Below are 21277 nucleotides of genomic sequence, written 5' to 3' on the forward strand. Positions count from 1 at the left end.
GTTTCCATCTGAGCTCTTGATATTCATACAAGTGGCTCTCTGTTCTCCAAGGGTCTCTTTAATTTTCCTGTAGGGAGTATATATCTTACTCCTAGGGAGATAAGCCTCTACATCCTTACATTTGTCCTCTAACCATCCCTGCTTAGCCATTTTGCGCTTCCTGTCGATCTCATTTTTGAGACGTTTGTATTCCTTTTTGCCTGCTTCATTGACTGCATTTTTATATTTTCTCCTTTCATCAATTAAATTCAATATTTCTTCTGTTACCCAAGGATTTCTACTAGCCCTTGTCTTTTTACCCACTTGATCCTCTGCTGCCTTCACTACTTCATCCCTCAGAGCTACCCATTCTTCTTCTCCTGTATTTCTTTCCCCCATTCCTGTCAATTGTTCCCTTAGGCTCTCCATGGAACTCTGTACAACCTCTGATTTAGTCAGTTCATCCAGTTTCCATCTCCTTAAATTCCCACCATTTTGCAGTTTCTTCAGTTTTAATCTACAGTTCATAACGAATAGATTGTGGTCAGGGTTCACATCTGCCCCTGGAAATGTCTTACAATTTAAAACCTGGTATAAAAACGGAAATGTAAACTTTTGCTCCATCAGTTCTCACCGATGCTGTGGCTACCTTGAATTAAAAATGTAAGTTTCTGTGCTTCTGTTCTAAAACCAACCCAACTACTGCGGTATTTCCTTCTGTATTTCCTTAGATCCTCTAAATACAGATCTGGCGACAACTGGTTTACCCCTGGATGACCTCTTGCAGCCTGCTGCGTAGCCTCCTGTAGCTCGGTCACTTACCCTCGTGCTTCCCAAACACTATCTTTTACCGACTGCAAGCACTTTTTCATTACTACTTCCATATCTAAGACTTCTACTTCAGTTTGTAGTTCCCTTATGTTCGGCTTAACTGCTTATTCTGCATCTTTGGCACACCGTATTACCTTTCCAGTCAATTGTCGTAATAGTCATGCATTATTCAACACGTCCTTCTCTAGACTTCCAGTCTGCCCAGTATGCCAATTTCTCACGGCTTTGTTCCCTTTTTCTCTCTTCTATGATGTCGCCCACCTTTTAAATATCCTCCTCATCAGCATTGTCAAATATTGTTTTCATAAGCCGACCTCCTGTGTCGATCAATCCTTCTTCTTTCGTAAAGATGGAGTAGCCCCCAGTACCTGGGTCACTTCACTCCATAGTTTCTCGTACGCTCCATGTCCTCGCTCACATACCACGGCACTTTCTTTGAGTATCTCGTGCCTTTCCGTTTCCTGGCGGAATTTGTCGAATGCTTCCAATCTTGCATCCTCTGCAGGCATCTCCCGTACGTTGAATACCACCTGTATCACCCAGCGATGACGTGATCGCTACGTTTTCCTGCTTGGTGAACAGCTCTCCCCCTTACAGGTGCTGGTTCCGTAACGCTTCCACGTCGCTACGAATCTCATCATTCTCCCTTCTCTGCACCTCACCTACGGACAGGAACACCTATTACTTTCCTCCCCTTGAATTCATTGCTCCTCCATAAGTTCTTATTCTAATTATGCTAAATCTATACCTAACAATAAACATTAAATTACCATCTCCTAGGCCTTAATCCATAAGGATTCTTCATTACCGTTTCACTCACAACTTCTTGTTTATCTCCCCTCACTCTCCTTTTGTTTATCTTCTCCTCACTCTCCCTCTCTGGTCAGAGTCTCCTCTCCCTGAAATAACATCCAGACTCCCTTCGAAAGATTTCAACCACCGTACGTGCACAACTATCTCTCTCGTCGGAATTTGAATCTTAACACTTAATGGTGAGGGTAGTCTCTACTACTTTCTTTGCAAAAAACCTCTTTGTCTCTACCTTCGGCGTATACGAAGTTGATAGCATCACCCTCTGACGAACCTTACACTGTGGCATTCTTGCCATGCAGCCCACAGCTTCGACCTATTTCTCCAGTGCTCGTGTATTTGCCCTCCAGTCTTCGCTTTCTTCGTTTTCAATATATTAAACGGTGATACTACTTCATATGGCGATAAGCCTGTATTCGGATGTTGTTTTGAGTTGTATCTTGAAAATATATACAGGAAAGGCAAACCTAGGTTTCTAGCATTTGTTGACTTAAAGAAAGCTTTTCACGATTTTGATTACAATACTCTCAAATCCTGAAGGTGACAGGGGTCAAATACAGGGAGCCAAAGGCTATTTACAATTGGTACAAAAACCAGATGGCAGTTACAAGAGTCTAGGGCCATAATAGGGAATCAGTGAATGGATAGAGAGTGATACAGGGCAGTAGCCTATCCCCGATGTTATTCAATCTGTATATTGAGCAAGCATTTCGGAGTAGAAATTAAAATCCTTGGAGAAGAAATAAAAACTTTGAGGTTTTCTGATGAAATTTTAATTCTGTTACAGACCGCAAAGGACCTGGAAGAGCAGTTGAACCGAATGGACAGTGTCTTGAAAGGGGGATATAAGATGAAGATCAACAAAAGCAAAATGAGAATAATGGAATGTAGTCGAATTATATCGGGTGACGCTGAGGTAATTAGATTAGGAAATGAAACACTTAAAGTAGTAGATGAGTTTTCCTAATTGGGGAGCAAAATAACTGATGATGGTCGAAGTAGAGAGGATATAAAATGTAGACTGGAAATAGAAAGGAAAGTATTTCTGAAGAAGAGAAATTTGTTGACATCGAGTATAGATTTAAGTGTCAGGAAGTCGTTTCTGAAAGTATTTGTATGGAGTGTAGCCATGTATGGAAGTGAAAGAAGAACGATGAATAGTTTAGATATGATGAGTATAGAAGCTTCAGAAATGCGGTGCTACAGACAAATGCTGAAGATTAGATGGCAAATCTTACAACTAATGAGGAAGTACTGAATAGAATTGGGGAGTGGAGGAATTTGTGGCACAACTTGACTAGGAGAAGGGATCGGTTGGCAGGACATGTTGTGAGGCATCAAGGGATCACCAATTTAGTATCGGAGGGCAGCGTAGACGGTAAAACTCGAAGACGGAGACCAAGAGATGAATGCACTAAATGAAGGTCAGATTCGCACCTTACATAAGAGCTTTATACATCGCAAAGGGAAGGTGAATATGACACCTAACTTAATTCGGTAGTAATGAGCAAATTTGCCTATCAGTATGTGATGCAACAAGGGATCACACTAAATTGACTGTAATTAACACACCATTCCTATAATGCATGTTTGAGCGGAAGGTGAAACAGCAGCGAGAGGCGTTTTAGTTTGGAATTCAGAGGGACGAGGGCAGAGACAAGGCCGCACTACAGGGGGTACCACAGAAACCACTGAAAGGGATGTCCCAGGTGGAAAGTCAACGTCCGATTAGGTGATTCAGACGGGGAGAACGAGTATAACGGCCCATCTGAGGGAGGGCAGGAAGGAAAGCTTTTAGAAAACTGCGTTTCGGAATTCCAAATGGATACGAAACAAAACCAGTGAGACGTTTTCGATCAAGTGTTCGGCAAGTGGTACACGTATGAGAATGTCAATGTACGCATTTAGGTGTCTGGACGGGCACAAAACGTCCGATTGGTTGAAACGCGCTAGGAAGAAAAAAAAGAGCCAAAGTTTCGACGCCATTTAATTGTAGAGACCTTGCGATTGGCAGAGAGAGTTTCCACAAATAATAGGAACCCTCCTATTGGTTGAAAAAAGCCGTGGCGTGAAGAAATAAAGAACCTAGGTGGGGAGACAGTTCGGATATGAGTAAGCCAAGATGGAAATTTTCGTGGACTCTTCTCTGAACTGGTGTCAAGTGCAGAATGGAATGCATAACACTCTGTACGATGCAGAGTAGTAATTTGTGTGAACACTGCTTTCATAGCGGCTGATATCCAGCTATAATTTAACTGTAGCATTGTTTAGCTCCAATTATAAAGAAACGAACCAGCCAATTAGTTGATTGTTCTTGCGAGATCTGAGAGGATATTATAATATGCATGCTGCTCCAATGATGCCCGTGTATATCGCCACATTCTAAGACTAGGGATGAGTACAAGTTCTCTTGCATAACGGGAAACACAGGGAAAGTTGCTGCTGGAAAATTCAGTAAAGTTGTAATTAGTTTTATAGCAATTTCAGCGGAAGAGAGCGGCCTAGCAGACAACAGCTGATTGCAGCTTAAGATAAATACCGCGTTCAAAGGTGTAAAGTTGTTGGTTCACCAGCTTGCGTCCACTGTAAACACGAGCGACCTTGGATAATCTTTTGCTCAATTTTTCACTAACTAACCATCCACCGTAGACAGGATTGTCATCTTAAAAATAGTACCGAACCAGAACCGGAATCGGACTATTTTTGTAGTACTGACCAACACCATAACGTAAGTGTGGGAACAATTTTGTGAAGAAACTTCTAATTAAACTTTAATATTGCCGTGTTTAGGATAATTTAACCTTCTGAGAGCTGATATTTAATATTGTTGTGTTTAGGATTATTTCACTTTTTGATGTTGACGAGATGCGTTATCCTGACAACTGTTTTTTTTTCTTTTTTTTTGTCACATTTAAAACTGTGTAAATACGTGTATTTTCGTGCTAATATTGCGACATTAAACATGGCAGTTCAACTTACGCAGTTGTCACCAATCCAACCACCAATATTGCACCTTACAAATGGCGACCCTGCCAGGATGGTAACTGGTTTGCCTGGATGGCAACTTGTCAAATCAGTAAGAAAAATAAAAATTTTTGAAATTAAAAAAATATTGTGTTGTTTTGTGACCAGGTTACCCAAGGTATGCAAACGTATAGTGGATAGACTACAGTAAATGTGTGATCCAAAGTGTAGAAAAGTTGTATTAGCAAGTACAATAATATTTGTCGTTGTGTAGAAGTAGCTTGTGAATAACCTTGCTGGCGCGCGCGAAATTATTCACGGCGTTGTTGGGTTGGGTTTGAAAATCCACAAAGAATGAACAGTGTTGCTAATGATGAGTACATAATCTAAGAAACTTTCTATGATACTTTAGAAACGTGTAAGATGATATACCTTGATGCTGACGAGAGCTCAAGCTCGCGCATTTCGAAAGACAGAGGTTAGCGAGACAATCAGAGATAGGGGAAGAACGGAGAGTGTCGCAGATAGGTCAAATTGAAGATCTTGACAAGATGGAGAGAGACGTAGAACAAAAAGTATGGGGTGCGAATCACGGAACGGAACGTAGTGATAGTGCAGACGGAATGGTGGCACAAAATGTCCGACTGGCGGAAACGCGGTAGGAAGGAGAAAAGAGATAAAGTTTCGACGCAATTTAATTGTAGGGACCTTGCGATTGGTAGAGAGAGTTTCCACAAAATAAGAGGAACCCTCCTATTGGTCTAAAAAAGGCGTGACTTGAAGAATGAAACAACGTAGGTGGGGAGAGAGTTCGGCTATGAGTAGGAGAAGACGGAAATTTTCGTGGCCTCTTCTCTGAACTTGGGTCAAGTGCAAAATGGAGCGCATAACGCTCTGTGCGGTTCAGAGGAGTAATCTGTGTGAACACTGCGTTCACAGCGGCTGATATCCAGCTATAAATCAGCTGTAGCATTGTTTAGCTCCTACTGTGGAGAAACGAACCAGCCAATTAGTTGATTGTTCTTGCGAGAACTGAGAGGGTATTATAATATGCGTGCTGCTCTAACCATGCACGCGTATATCGCCACATTCTAAGACTAGGGATGAGTACTAGTTCTCTTGCATAACGAAAAAACATAGGGAAAGTTGCTGCTGGAAAATTAAGCAAAGGTGTAATTACTCTTGTAGGAATTTCAGCGGAAGAGAGTGGCCTATCAGACAACAGCTCATTGCAGTATAAGGTAAATATCGCGTGCAGAGCTATTAAGTTGTTGGTTCACCAGCTTGTGTCCCCTGCATACTCAAGCGACCTTGGGTAATCTTTTGTTCGGTTTGCCACATAATTAATCATGCACCATAGACATGATTGTCATCCTAAAAACAGTACTGAACTTGAACCGCAATCGGACGATTTTCATAGTACTGATCAACATAATAACGTAAGTGTAGGAACAATTTTGTAAAGAAACTTCTAGTTAAACTTTAATACTGTCGTGTTTAGGATAATTAACCTTCTGAGAGCTAATATTTAACTATATATATATATATATATATATATATGAAGACGGTATCTGTTCTTTCCAACATGTCCGAATGTCCGAAATAGCAGATACCATGCAGCTTGTAACAAAGCAATTACAATGAAATGAATATCCCTAGCTGCATACAGGAATTGATGTAAGTCAATAGGAACAGTTGAAAATGTGTGCCCCAACCAAGACTCGAACCCGGGATCTCCTGCTTACCTGGCAGAAGTTGTATCCAACTGAGCCGCCGAGGACGCAGAGAATTGTGCGACTGCAGGGACTTATCCCTGAAACACCTCCCATAAGACCCACGTTCTCAACTTATTGTCCCGCACTATATTCGTAGTGCCCATGCCCATTATACTCATTACTCATGGCTTTTTTGCCGATTCCCTGCAGTCGCACTATTCTCTGTGTCCTAAGTGATTCCTGCCATGTAAGCAGGAGACCCTGGGTTCGAGTCCCGGTCAGGGCACACATTTTCAACTGCCACCGTTGTATTATATCAACGCCTATATGCAGCTAGGGATATTCATTTCATTGTAATTTTATTTAATATTCTTGTGTTTAGGATTATTTCACTTTTTGATGTTGATGAGATGTGTTATCCTGACAACTGTTTTTTTGTTGTCACATTGAAAACTGTGTAAAAATGTATTTTTAGCCTAATATTGCGACATTAAACATGTCATTTCAAATTACACAGTTGTCATCAATTCTACAATAAGTAAACTACAAATATTGCACCTTAAAACGTGTATGTGTTTAATAAAATTCTTCTGGGTTTGAGGCCGCATTTTCATCTGTAAAATTCCGATGTTTTGGCGACTTACAACAATCGCCAAAATTTCGGAATTTTACAGATAACAATACCTCAAACCCAGAAGAATTTTGTTGATTGTGACAACGGCCACGGAAGCGTACATTTAAATTTAACGTGTATATGTATTAAGTGAATTCTTAAAGAAATACAAGTTACCCCCAATACACAATTTATAAACAGTTTCATCATTCCAGCCTTTGTGCAATATGTCTTTTCGTTTTTTCATGACACAATCATTTTTTTAGGGGAAGCCGTTTGCAAATAAATTACTTTTTTGTTACTATGATGGTTTTGTTACTGAGTACTGGTTGATCAACTGTAACAGTCTCTAGCGATGACTTTCAGGCAGAATCTATGGCCTAGGAGACGCTATGTCCCTTGACAGCAGCAGTGCTTTACCTACCCACAGAGAGTAGCCCCTTGCATTATTGACTGCCCGGTTGCCTACCTTGCAGGTGAGCGGCACTCTGCACAACACGGGCCAGACGCTGGTGTTCCGCGTGAGCAAGGACGCCAAGGAGCAGCCTGTCAACATCACGGGCGGCCCGCTCGCCTACCGCTACCAGTTTGAGGAGATGTACTTCCACTACGGCACCAACAACAGCCACGGCTCCGAACACCGCATCCACGGCTACTCCTTCCCTGGAGAGGTACATTTTATTCTCTCTCTCTCTCTCTCTCTCTCTCTCTCTCACTCACTTTTTAAAATACATTCTGTTAGCCGTCAGAATGCGGTTTCCTTACTTTTAATATCAGTGTGAAAACAAAAAATTATAACGTATCTTTATATATTGACTATACGGATAGAGACAGAATGCTAAAAGAATAACTATACCAGTAAGATTTCTATGTGGAGAGCAATTTTACACTGCTGCCCTTAACCCTAACAATACCAACGCACTTTTCATAATGTGTAGTATGAAGGGGAGAACGGTAATTTCATGCACACCACAAAAAATAAATAATAATTAAAAATAAAAACTTAAAAAATAAAATTTTGTTAAATTGTTTAACTTTCACAAGCAACCCACTTTTTGAATAGGTACTAACATATAAGTAGGGTATAAAACCTGAAAATATCTTTTACCACATTCTTAGCAATTCGAGGCATTTTCCGCAATGTTTACACCGTGCAGAAGGGTACCTTATGACTACCACCAAACATCGAAAAAAGTACTAGTTTCAGTAACTGTCTTTGATTTTCATTCACACTACACTTTTTAACGTTATATACAGGTCTAAGACGGGTCCACGACCTGAAAACATGAACATGATATTTGCTTCGAAATCACATACACTACTAAGACTTTTGGGTTACGTTTTACTCATAAATTTAAAACAGTTACGCAGTCTAATAAAAGATATCATTACATATTTTTTCTAAATTTTAAAATATTAAGTACCAGTCTAGATTAAGATATTTTCAAAACGTGAACACAAAGTACACGCCACCCCCCTGCCCCCCCTCCCCCTTCTCCCCCCCCGTCCCCCCCTCCCCCCCGCCATAATTGGTATTACGAGGGTTTTAAGTTGCTACTTCAGTAATTTCTCTTATTGCACTTGAAAAAAAATGGTTCAAATGGCTCTGATCACTATGGGACTTAACTTCTGAGGTCATCAGTCCCCTAGAACTTACAACTACTTAAACTTAACCAATCTAAGGACATCTCACACATCCATGCCCGAGGCAGGATTCGAACCTGTCGAGATCGTCATGACAGTTCGTGAGCAGGCGGTGTGGCGTTAGCTTGTTGAAAGATAAGCTATTGAAGACCTCAAATATAGAATACGTAACTACATAACTAAACACTTTAACGGTCTCTCTCCTTATAGCCTACTACGTGTATCAGTGGCGATTGTGTTGACTACTCGGTTGCACCCCAAGCAAGTTGCTGTGCCCAAATGATACCCATTCCGTGCAATGTGTCAACGTCCGTTCTTCTTGGAGCCTTCACACATGTTTCCATCCATCGTGGCTCTGTAAACAGATCCCGAAAACGTCTGCAATGTTCCTCTGTCCAATGTTGCAGTTGGTCGCGCCTCTCTCTGCTGTTGCACGAAGGGCAGCTGCGACAGTGGTACCCTGAAGACTGACCCTGGTGCTGTAGACCTCGTCACACGGTCTGTCTCACTACTCGCAAACAAGCCCACTTCATGGTACGAAGTACGTAACGTAGCTGTGCCATCCTCATCGGCTGAGGACAATGTGACGATCCTCCTTGGCTCTGAGAACTTTCATTCGACTGAGTACAGGGTGATTCAAAAAGAATACCACAACTTTAGGAATTTAAAACTCTGCAACGACAAAAGGCACAGCTAAGCACTATCTGTCGGCGAATTAAGGGAGCTATAAAGTTTCATTTAGTTGTACATTTGTTCGCTTGAGGCGCTGTTGACTAGGCGTCAGCGTCAGTTGATGCTAAGATGGCGACCGCTCAACAGAAAGCTTTTTGTGTTATTGAGTACGGCAGAAGTGAATCGACGACAGTTGTTCAGCATGGGGCACTGAGAATCCACGGGAAACAACTCAGTATGAACGTGACTCGCCTAAGGTGAACGTTTTCTGTGCCATTTCAGTCAATAAAGTTTTTGGTCCCTTTTTCTTCGAAGGTGCTACTGTAACTGAACTACAGTATCTGCAGATGTTAGAGAATTGGCTGTTCCCTCAGCTCGAACAAGAAGCACAACAATTCATATTTCAGCAGGATGGAGCGCCACCACATTGGCACTTATCTGTCCGTAACTACCTGAACGTCAACTACGCGAGGCGATGGATTGGCCGCCAGACAGCCCGTGACAGAGCACTTCATCACTGGCCTCCAAGAAGCCCTGATCTTACCCCCTGCGATTTTTTCTTATGGGGGTATGTTAAGGATATGGTGTTTCGGCCACCTCTCCCAGCCACCATTGATGATTTGAAACGAGAAATAACAGCAGCTATCCAAACTGTTATGCCTGATATGCTACAGAGAGTGTGGAACGAGTTGGAGTATCGGGTTGATATTGCTCGAGTGTCTGGAGGGGGCCATATTGAACATCTCTGAACTTGTTTTTCAGTGAAAAAAAACCTTTTTAAATACTCGTTGTAATGATATATAACAGAAGGTTATATTATGTTTCTTTCATTAAATACACATGTTTAAAGTTGTGGTATTCTTTTTGAATCACCCTGTATATTCCATCTGAGACCATCGATTCAATATTCGACTAACTCGTGGGAAGACAAACGACAGTTGCGATATATCGAAACGATAAACCACACTCTCCACAGGTCGCGACAATGAAGCTGTCGTATTTCGACACGTGCTGCTAAACTGTTTCTCAGTCTTAGACGAAGTATAAGACCCATAAAAACCAAATGTTGTTTCTAAATGTGCATTCTTTCGTTACATACAGAATACAAATGGCGTTATTTCTTCCTTGGTTACTCGGTAGCGCTCAGATCTTAATTAATTGCAGCTATACATATGTAGTATATAAGCATAATCATCTTGTGGTTAAAGTTCCTCTGTCTGTGTTCACATATAAACAGATTTGTCAAACGGAACTATATGGTGAATGGAAACATTTAAGTTTCAAACATCTAATATGTATATATACAGACTGAACCGACGAATGATACTTTGTACCAACCCCAGAATTCGAACCCAGGTCTTCTGCTCACGAGGCAGATGCACGAACCACTACACCATCCTGGCACAGAGGCTTTTTACAACTGCACAGACTATCCTAGCGCTCCTCCCTCAGCTAAAATTCTTTATTTTCTTTCTTCTTACCCCACGCCGTGGCTTTGATTGTTTTTTTTTTTTTGTTTGTTCTCACGTGTTTCCTTTCACAGTTAAACATTTTTTTTGTTTCCCCATTGTCTTCACTGTACTATGTAACTTTTTACTGTTCTGTTTATTATATGGGCTTTGTTTATTATTCTACCCAAATCACTTAATTTATAATATCAGAAGCCAACGTCGCTAAATGTGAAATAGTTTACTTCATGATCAGCTGCGACAGTAACCAACTGCCGTCTTCAGATTCTGTCCTACAGTGTGTGGATATATTAACGTTAATGTAGTAATTTTGCATGTTCATACGATAATTATCCACCAGAAACCGTATTATTCGAATAATAAAAGTTATATACCTCACAGAAATAGAATTACATATATGTCTCGTCAAGATACAGAGAACATTCTCCAATTATAATAATACAGTTCAAGAATGGTTAGTCAGATATAAAAGTTAGTATATATAAAACTTGCTGGTTTTATTTTTGAGAAACCAGCACGAAGTTCTATTACTATAAATGGTGCCCCTTCTCAGTATGTTAACGAGATTAATGGATAACTATACCTCCGCAGATACGCAATTTTTATTATTTAGATAATATGGTATGTTGTGTATAATTGTTGCACGATCATACAGATTGCTATATTAACTTCATTCTATCCCTGCATTGTGGATATGAGAATCTGAGCATGATAGCTAGTTACTGTAGAAACTGGTCAAGAAATAAGCTATATCACATCAAGCGATTAGCTTCAGATATTATAACTTACTTCAGTTAATCACAGGCACAACAAAACTTCTTAATGCAAAGAACAAACACATTAACAGAACACTCAGAGAAAGCGAACTTTGAACTCAAAAATGTATTAGATAACACATTTACAAAATTAAGTAGAAAGGGAAACCCGTGAAATTAAATGATTGCAACGCTGCGTTCAACAAATGATTCTAGCTGCTGAACAACCAGCTGTTTACCTACATTGAAAGCCAACCTGATATCAGCTTTACACAACAGCCTATAAATGTATGGACATGAACTTCTGAAACGCACATAAAATAAAACAATTAGCAGAGATGAAATACCTCTGTAGACAATTGAGTTAATATAAAACAACTATTAAAAAAATGCCACTCGAGTTCAGGACTATAAGTAACTTCAACCAACAAATGGATAAATAATTAACATCGCTTAAACGTGATAAGACACATACATGGCCTAAATGTGCAGGGATTAGCACGAGCTTTAGAAAGGTGTCTATAAAACAAATGAAACTTTAAACCAAGCTGGCGAGTATAACAATTAAAGTTAACTGCTCAAATCTAAAATTTTGAATAGCTGAAAAAATTGTTAAGTTCTCGGTACTGAAAAAATTACAAATAGGCACAGTTGTGAATTAAATGATCTATAATGTGCCACTTTCAACACATCAGTGAAAGTTTTCAAAACCAGTAACGCAGCACAAGCAGCGCAACAAGGAGCTCGCACGTACCAAACGGCTCGTTGCAACACCGACGACGTTAAGGGTGAGCACCACTTTCAACCAGTCATATCACATCGATGGCGAGAAATCATTTACCGGTAAATTGATCTATGCTCGCCGTTTCAAAATGCAGCTTTGTAGAACTTCCACAAATAGGTTCCACAAGGCACTTAGCCATGCACTGTGAGTACTCGACAGCGGTGAAGAGAAGATTTAACAGACGCCTCCATTTATCGAAATTCAATCCAGAAAGCTAATTTGTTCACTGGACCGTGAATTCCACCGCATACCGTGGCTATACCGGCCGGCCCCATCGTAAGTTCAATATGGCACTGGATACGCAGCACACTGTCTCCCAATACAGGCCCAGCACCACAACAGGCCTGGTGCGACTTCATCCACTCACAAGGAAAGCATTCAAAACTGGATAACATTGCATCAGAGACAAAAAACAGTGCACTCCGACAGACAGTCAACGAGGCGGCGTGAGTAACTTTTAACTACCGACAGTACGACTTCCCCGCCTCCGGGGTGCAACAGAATCGAATGCGCTGGTCATGCAGACGTTTGTGAGAATCAGTGGGATTTTAGGAAGACCTTTCAATGTGCGCTGGAGCGCGAATAGCCTCTTTTACCCCAGAAGGATGCCGTGATTTTCCAAAAATTCGAGCACAGCGTGGCCGTGGTTGCGCTTTAACTGCAAGACCTATTCAGAGTATTTCATGTGACATTTCGGGGACTTAGGTGGTATTTAATTTGCCAAATTTGGTCACAGAGGCGATGTTGTTCGGTACAGAAGAGGTTAAAACAATAAGAAAGACTCTGGGCGCGGCATCGCTTGGTCAGCTACGAATCCTAAAGTTCGGTTAATTTGAGGGAGGCGACCAAATAACGAGGTTATCGGTCCCATCGGACTAGGAAAAGATGGGGAAGAAATCGGCCGTGCCCTTTCAAAGGAATCATCCCGGCAGTTGATTGAAGCGATTTAGGAAATGACGAGAAACATAAATCAGGAAGGCATGGACGAGGGTTTGAACCGTCGTCCTCCCGGAAACGAGTCCACTGTGGCTAACCGCTGCGCCTTCTCGCTCGGTGCCTACTGTTTAAAACATTTAGGTAGTTGATCTAAACTCGTGGAATCCGAACGACGGTTGTGGACGTTTAGCGGGGCCGGGAGTGACATTGACAGTTCTGAAAGTCGTAGAAGAATGTAATCAGTTTTAGTACAGGTCTTCAGTATTTTACTGCAGTAATAGAAATTTGAAATTAGTGATTTAGATTGTACAGCTGCGTAGTCAAAGTTGGTGCTATCATTGAGTGGCAGTTTTGTTTTACTTATGCGCAAGTTTCCCATCATAGAAACTAACTTTGCGAATATTATCAAAAGTTGTATTAAAGTGAATAGTTTCTGTAGAATTTGTAGTGATTTGTTTTGCTGTCACTTTCTGACTGTTATGTCTGTGTACGGTTACCTATAGTTCTTTTCGCCATTATTCTCGGTAACGCGCCAAGGAACCAGTCAGAGGTTAATAGACGGTAGTGTGCTGTGTTTCCCGCCTAGTGGCCGACTCTTGAGATTTTTATGAGCGTACTGCGATTGCTGCAGGGTACTGACCTGTGGTGTCCGAATTACGAATGAGTTTTAACCACCTTTGCAGGAGTAACGCAAGACTGGCGAACTCAGGAAGAACTACACTCCTGGAAATGGAAAAAAGAACACATTGACACCGGTGTGTCAGACCCACCATACTTGCTCCGGACACTGCGAGAGGGATGTACAAGCAATGATCACACGCACGGCACAGCGGACACACCAGGAACCGCGGTATTGGCCGTCGAATGGCGCTAGCTGCGCAGCATTTGTGCACCGCCGCCGTCAGTGTCAGCCAGTTTGCCGTGGCATACGGAGCTCCATCGCAGTCTTTAACACTGGTAGCATGCCGCGACAGCGTGGACGTGAACCGTATGTGCAGTTGACGGACTTTGAGCGAGGGCGTATAGTGGGCATGCGGGAGGCCGGGTGGACGTACCGCCGAATTGCTCAACACGTGGGGCGTGAGGTCTTCACAGTACATCGATGTTGTCGCCAGTGGTCGGCGGAAGGTGCACGTGCCCGTCGACCTGGGACCGGACCGCAGCGACGCACGGATGCACGCCAAGACCGTAGGATCCTACGCAGTGCCGTAGGGGACCGCACCGCCACTTCCCAGCAAATTAGGGACACTGTTGCTCCTGGGGTATCGGCGAGGACCATTCGCAACCGTCTCCATGAAGCTGGGCTACGGTCCCGCACACCGTTAGGCCGTCTTCCGCTCACGCCCCAACATCGTGCAGCCCGCCTCCAGTGGTGTCGCGACAGGCGTGAATGGAGGGACGAATGGAGACGTGTCGTCTTCAGCGATGAGAGTCGCTTCTGCCTTGGTGCCAATGATGGTCGTATGCGTGTTTGGCACCGTGCAGGTGAGCGCCACAATCAGGACTGCATACGACCGAGGCACACAGGGCCAACACCCGGCATCATGGTGTGGGGAGCGATCTCCTACACTGGCCGTACACCACTGGTGATCGTCGAGGGGACACTGAATAGTGCACGGTACATCCAAACCGTCATCGAACCCATCGTTCTACCATTCCTAGACCGGCAAGGGAACTTGCTGTTCCAACAGGACAATGCACGTCCGCATGTATCCCGTGCCACCCAACGTGCTCTAGAAGGTGTAAGGCAACTACCCTGGCCAGCAAGATCTCCGGATCTGTCCCCCATTGAGCATGTTTGGGACTGGATGAAGCGTCGTCTCACGCGGTCTGCACGTCCAGCACGAACGCTGGTCCAACTGAGGCGCCAGGTGGAAATGGCATGGCAAGCCGTTCCACAGGACTACATCCAGCATCTCTACGATCGTCTCCATGGGAGAATAGCAGCCTGCATTGCTGCGAAAGGTGGATATACACTGTACTAGTGCCGACATTGTGTATGCTCTGTTGCCTGTGTCTATGTGCCTGTGGTTCTGTCAGTGTGATCATGTGATGTATCTGACCCCAGGAATGTGTCAATAAAGTTTCCCCTTCCTGGGACAATGAATTCACGGTGTTCTTATTTCAATTTCCAGGAGTGTATTTCACCAATAACACTGTGCGGAGTGTCGATTCGGGTCCACAGGCCAACAGTTCTTTCACCAACAGTAGTGCAACTAAATCGCGCGGAACGTAAACAGTATGTTCGGAGCGTAGCAAAAAAATATCATTCGTATGATGAAATGAAATACAAATCCTGACATCTTCCGCAATGAGGCACTGAAACGAATTCAATGGCGACAAGTGGAAATTTGTGCCTGAGTGGGACTCGATTCCGGATTTCCTGCTTTACGCGAGCAGCCGTCTCAGTGGTTCGCCTATACGAACATGCTTCCCGTCCATCCAAAATTCCCACCTTGACGCACATTACTTATGTGGTGACCCTGTCCACCATACTGCTCTCATAATTTAGTTAGACCATTGTCCGTGGAGCGCAGCGATATGGCGCTTTACTTAGGTTAAAACAACAGTCGAGATTGCAATAAGAGTTGTTTGTTTCTTAAAATTTTTATTTATTTATTTTTATTTTATTATTCTTTCATTTTTTCAATAAATAAAAGTTACTGCAATCTCGACTGCTGTTTTAACCTAAATACTGCCCGCAGCCTCACGCTGATTCCCGCAAGAGCTCGGGACGGAGATCACATCGTCCGAAAGAACAGACACCATACGTATGCAAATACAGGGTGGTCCATTTATAGTGAAAGGGCCAAATATCTCACGAAATAAGCGTCAAACGAAAAACCTACAAAGAACGAAACTCGTCTAGCTTGAAGGGGGAAACCAGATGGCGCTATGGTTGGCCCGCTAGATGGCGCTGCCATAGGTCAAACGGATATCAATTGCGTTTTTTTAAACTGGAACCCCCATTTTTTTTACTTATTCGTGTAGTACGTAAAGAAATATGAATGTTTTAGTTGGACCACTTTTTTCGCTTTGTGATAGATGGCCCTGTAATAGGTTTTTTATGCTGAGAGGAGAACAGACAGAGGCAATGGGAAAGGGACGGAAAAGTAATTCGCGCTTGAAGAAATTAGACGGTGACAGTCGTATGGAAAGAGGAGACGTCGGCAATGTGACACACAGAGAGGAACACAATGACAGTGGAAAACAGTTGAGTGCGAAAGAACAGTGCTAAGAAAAAAGTGAACGGTTAGACGGATAAAAAGGACAATGTGGAAGTGGGTGAGAGCCAGTGATAATGAGAGACAGAATCTATGACAACAACAACGAGGAAGAGACATATACTGACACTGAGCAGAAAGAGCAGTAGTGGGAAGGTCTGTTGGTCATCTACTGTGTTTCGTTTAGAAATTTATACCAGTACCACGCCTTCTCCTGAAGCAAAAGCTGAGTATATTTCGATGTACTTTATTTTAATAAATAATTGTTCTTGTTTCTCATGTGTTGCCTCAGCTGTAGTGTGACGTGACCGTTATAAATGTGTAAGTATGCCACGTCGCTGTAGCCAGAGCTCTGTATCTGTTCACTTCCTACCACCGTTATGTTTGCACACCTGAGCTAATGGTAGACACGACAGTCGAGGAGACCGGAACTTGGTGTTTTCTTCCTTCTTCACCTCAGCTGATGATATCCTGCAGTAGTTTTACCCGTGCGTAATAGGAGTGCTGCGTGATTTATTGGTGAAAGTTAGGAGGAATGTGATTCACATTTCAGATAAAAGGAGAACAAGTGTGGCGTGCGGCATTTAGAGGTCCTCATTGTGTGATTCGCACGCACGCCGTTGGCCGTGACTGATGAAAGCGACGTACGCTAATGTCCCCACCCCTCCTCCCACCACCCTGTTGCGCCGCCTCCTCCACTTCCCCCACTATTTGCGCGCCACCACCCCTTCCGATACGTTACAACCCACGGGCAGCCGCGCGCCAGTGAAATGTCGAGCGACCGCTGATGGCTTTCTCATCACACCAATTACTGCACTGCACTGCCGTTCCCTCCCGCCCGCCCTCACTCTCTCTTTCTCTCTCTCTCTCTCTCTCACTCTTTGGCGTGTCAAATGTCTCATTAAGCACCGTTACTGCTTTCTGAAAGAGCCCTGGAAATCTGCTACCATCGTATTCGGTATCCTGACGACAATAGCTCCCTCATAATGAGGGCACTTTTCAAACAGTAGTAGAAAGTCAGCGGACTCTGTGGGCTGAACTGCTCGCTAGCTGTTGCGTTGGGAATAGCTGTGTATGTCGACAATGATCTACGCCGCGTCGCAAGATAGCAGAAAACTCAGAGAGATTCTGGTCGTGTGTACTCGGAAGGTGCACCATTGGCAAGACGTAGTCAATATGTTCACTGCGCGATGACAATGGTGATGGTGTTGATGACAGGGCCACTAAAACAGAGTTACCTTACACGGTTTACGAAATTCTTTCACAAAAGAAGACGTAGTAAATACTCCAGAATTCTAATCGAGAACAACTGTCAATATGAGTAACTACGAAGTAAATATCTCCGATTTTGCGAAATTGCTCAAAACACTTCTACATCTACATTCTACATTTATACTCCGCAAGCCACCCAACGGTGTGTGGCGGAGGGCACTTTACGTGCCACTGTCATTACCTCCATTTTCTGTTCCAGTCGCGTATGGTTCGCGGGAAGAACGACTGTCTGAAAGCCTCTGTGCGCGCTCTAATCTCTCTAATTTTACATTCGTGATCTCCTCGGGAGGTATAAGTAGGGGGAAGCAATATATTCGATACCTCATCCAGAAACGCACCCTCTCGAAACCTGGCGAGCAAGCTACACCGCGATGCAGAGCGCCTCTCTTGCAGAGACTGCCACTTGAGTTTGTTAAACATCTCCGTAATGCTATCACGGTTACCAAATAACCCTGTGACGAAACGCGCCGCTCTTCTTTGGATCTTCTCTATCTCCTCCGTCAACCCGATCTGGTACGGATCCCACACTGATGAGCAATACTCAAGTATAGGTCGAACGAGTGTTTTGTAAGCCACCTCCTTTGTTGATGGACTACATTTTCTAAGGACTCTGCCAATGAATCTCAACCTGGTACCCGCCTTACCAACAATTAATTTTATATGATCATTCCACTTCAAATCGTTCCGCACGCATACTCCCAGATATTTTACAGAAGTAACTGCTACCAGTGTTTGTTCCGCTATCATATAATCATACAATAAAGGATCCTTCTTTCTATGTATTCGCAATACATTACATTTGTCTATGTTAAGGGTCAGTTGCCACTCCCTGCACCAAGTGCCTATCCGCTGCAGATCTTCCTTACGAAAGCCAAGATTCCCGGTTCACATCGTGTACCAGTAAGGTTCCTTTCAGAGTATGCTGAGCAAAATAATGGTCAAAGCTCAAGCTGTGCAACATCGAACACGTTGCAAGAACAGTGATGTCTTGGTCGTGTGGCCTTGGTGTTGGACTAGAAAGCCGATGATCCGTACTCATATCTCCCTCGTGCCTTCCTCTCCCATTTTCTTCACAGAATTATGAACCGTCCGTCCGATGAATCCGTGTCTGTTCATCTTCTGTAGTCCTGACGCATACTACATGTAGATTGGTTATAGAACATGAGTCATGTGGTAAGAATATATTACCGTCGCAAGTAAATGTGAAGAATAGTAAGAGCAGGCGAATTGCAGCATAAATCTCTCACAGAAATGAAACAACAAATAAACGGATGAGAACTATGTTACAACAAATGTTTTCAAGAGTCATACAATCCAAAACGGAACGCAAGACTCATGACATGTGGTACATGTGTAGAACAAATAGGAAGTAGGTACGTCTGGAGGTCCCTTCCTTACACCCCGCTTTTGCAAACGCGCGTTACAGACGGCACAGACACACATTTGAATACAGCCAACAGACATGTCAATGACCGGACGGAAAGTTTAAAATTAAAAGGAGAAAAAAAAGTAATACGAGAGTGATTTGAGCACGGATCTCCTCATTCGGAGTTCTACACCGTAACCATAGAACAACAATTCCAGGGCTATGTATCTTCGCTCAGTGTTGTACCTGCTAAGAGTGGACCGTTCACTATTTTTATTTTGCTTCTCTTTCCACACTTAAGTACACCTTCTTCCTGTTTTCATGCTGTTCGGGCTGTCAACTGGGCCTTCTTACCACTAAATCCAACCATGGTTAGCAAACATACACATCCTCTCGCTCTTAGAAATATCCATACCCAATGAAAGGAAAGTTGCACAAGTCACGCCAATACCCAAGGAAAGAAATAGTAGTAATCCGCTGAATTACAGACCCAAATCACTAACGTCTATTTGCAGTAGAATTTTGGAACATATACTGTGCTCAGACATTACGAATCATCAGGCAGAAAACAATTTATTTACAAGCAGCCAACACGTATTCAGAAAAAAATTGTTCTTGTGAAATACGACTGCCGGCCGCTGTGGGCGAGCGGTTCTAGGCGCTTCAGTCAGGAACCACGCTATTGCTACGGTCGCAGGTTCGAACCCTGCCTCGGGCATGGATGTGTGTGGTGTCCCCTGAAATTTAATGAGAAGGTCCTGCCGCAGCGAAAAACGCCTTTGTTTTAATGACTGACAAACCAGTTTGCATATATCCTTGGCACTCTCTCCCCTATTCCGCTATAATAGAAAACGATCTGTTCTCCTTCGAACTTTTTCGACGTCCTCCGTCAATCGTATCTAATGCGGATACCCCCACTGCACAGCAATACTTCAGAAGTGGGCGGACAAAAAATGGTTCAAATGGCTCTGAGCACTATGGCACTTAACTTCTAAGGTCATCAGTCCCCTAGAACTTAGAACTAATTAAACCTAACTAAACTAAGGACATCACCCAAATCCTTGCCCGACGCAGGATTCGAACCTGCGACCGTAGCGATCGCGCGGCTCTAGACTATAGCGCCTAGAACCGCTCGGCCACCCCGCCGGCGTGGGCAGACAAGCGTAGTGTAAGCAGTCTCTTTAGCTGACCTGTTACATTTTTTAAGTTTTCTGCCACTAAATCGTAATCTTTGCTTTGTTTTCTCCTAAAACATTATGTATGATATCGTTCCGTCTTCAGCTATTCGTAATTGTAATTCCTGGGTTTCCTGGATTTTCATTTGCATGATTTATCGTGTTACTGAAATTTAGCGGATTCTTTTTACTGCTCATGTGGAAGACATTACACTTTTCATGATTTATAGTCAATTGAAACCTCTAGCACCATAAAGACATCTTATCGAAGTCATTTAGCAATTAGTTTTGATCATCTGATGACTTTACAAGACGGTAAATGACACCGATATTTGCAAACGAAATAAGACACCTGCTCGGAGTGTCTCCTACATCGTTATGTCAAGAAGGAACAACAGAGGGCCTAAAACATTTCCGTGGGAGCGCCAGATATTATTTCCGTTGTAATCAATTCGGCTTTCCACCGATTATTAGAAACTATAACCTTTCTAACAGGAAATGACGACGTCAGTTTCAGAACTGAGACGATACTCCATACATATGCAATTCATTTAGAAGTCTCCGATGAGGAACAGTGTCAAAAGCCTCGTGGTAAAACTGGAAATGAGCGTATGGCATCGTTGGCCGGGAGGTCCCATCTGGGGAAGTTCGGCCGACAAGTGCAACACTTATTTCAGTCGACGCCACACTGGGCGACTTGCGCGCCAATGATGAGGATGAAATAATGATGAGGACAACACAACACCCAGTCCACGAACGGATAAAATCTCCAACACAGCCGGGAATCTAACCCAGGCCCGCGACACTGGAAGAAAGCACGTTACCATCCAGGTAAACAGGCGGACGGCCTTCTGTTAACCTAAAAATATGGAATAAATTTGATGTCCCCTGTCGATAGCACTCATGATAATAAAGCATTAATCGTGTTTCAAAAATGGCTCCAATCACTATGGGACTTAACATCTGAGGTCATCAGTCCCCTAGAAAGTAGAACTACAGGTATATGCAGATATGGATGTCGTGTTTACTGTATTGAACTGCAGAGCTGTGCAATGAGTTGTAAACAGG

General features: G+C 43.1%; 1 protein-coding gene across 1 annotated transcript in view; it reads left to right on the forward strand.

Moving 5' to 3' along the window:
• The window catches only part of LOC126095030 (carbonic anhydrase-related protein 10-like), a 991041-nt gene that overhangs the window by 760168 nt on the left and 209596 nt on the right, over positions 1-21277 (forward strand). Inside the window, exon 4 of the mRNA XM_049909691.1 lies at positions 7389-7583. Within this exon, the coding sequence (XP_049765648.1) occupies positions 7389-7583 (195 nt within the window). The remainder of the gene's footprint in view (positions 1-7388; positions 7584-21277) is intronic.

The sequence above is a fragment of the Schistocerca cancellata genome, chromosome 8 (assembly GCF_023864275.1).
Source record: "Schistocerca cancellata isolate TAMUIC-IGC-003103 chromosome 8, iqSchCanc2.1, whole genome shotgun sequence".
In the NCBI taxonomy this organism is placed as follows: Eukaryota; Metazoa; Arthropoda; class Insecta; order Orthoptera; family Acrididae; genus Schistocerca; species Schistocerca cancellata.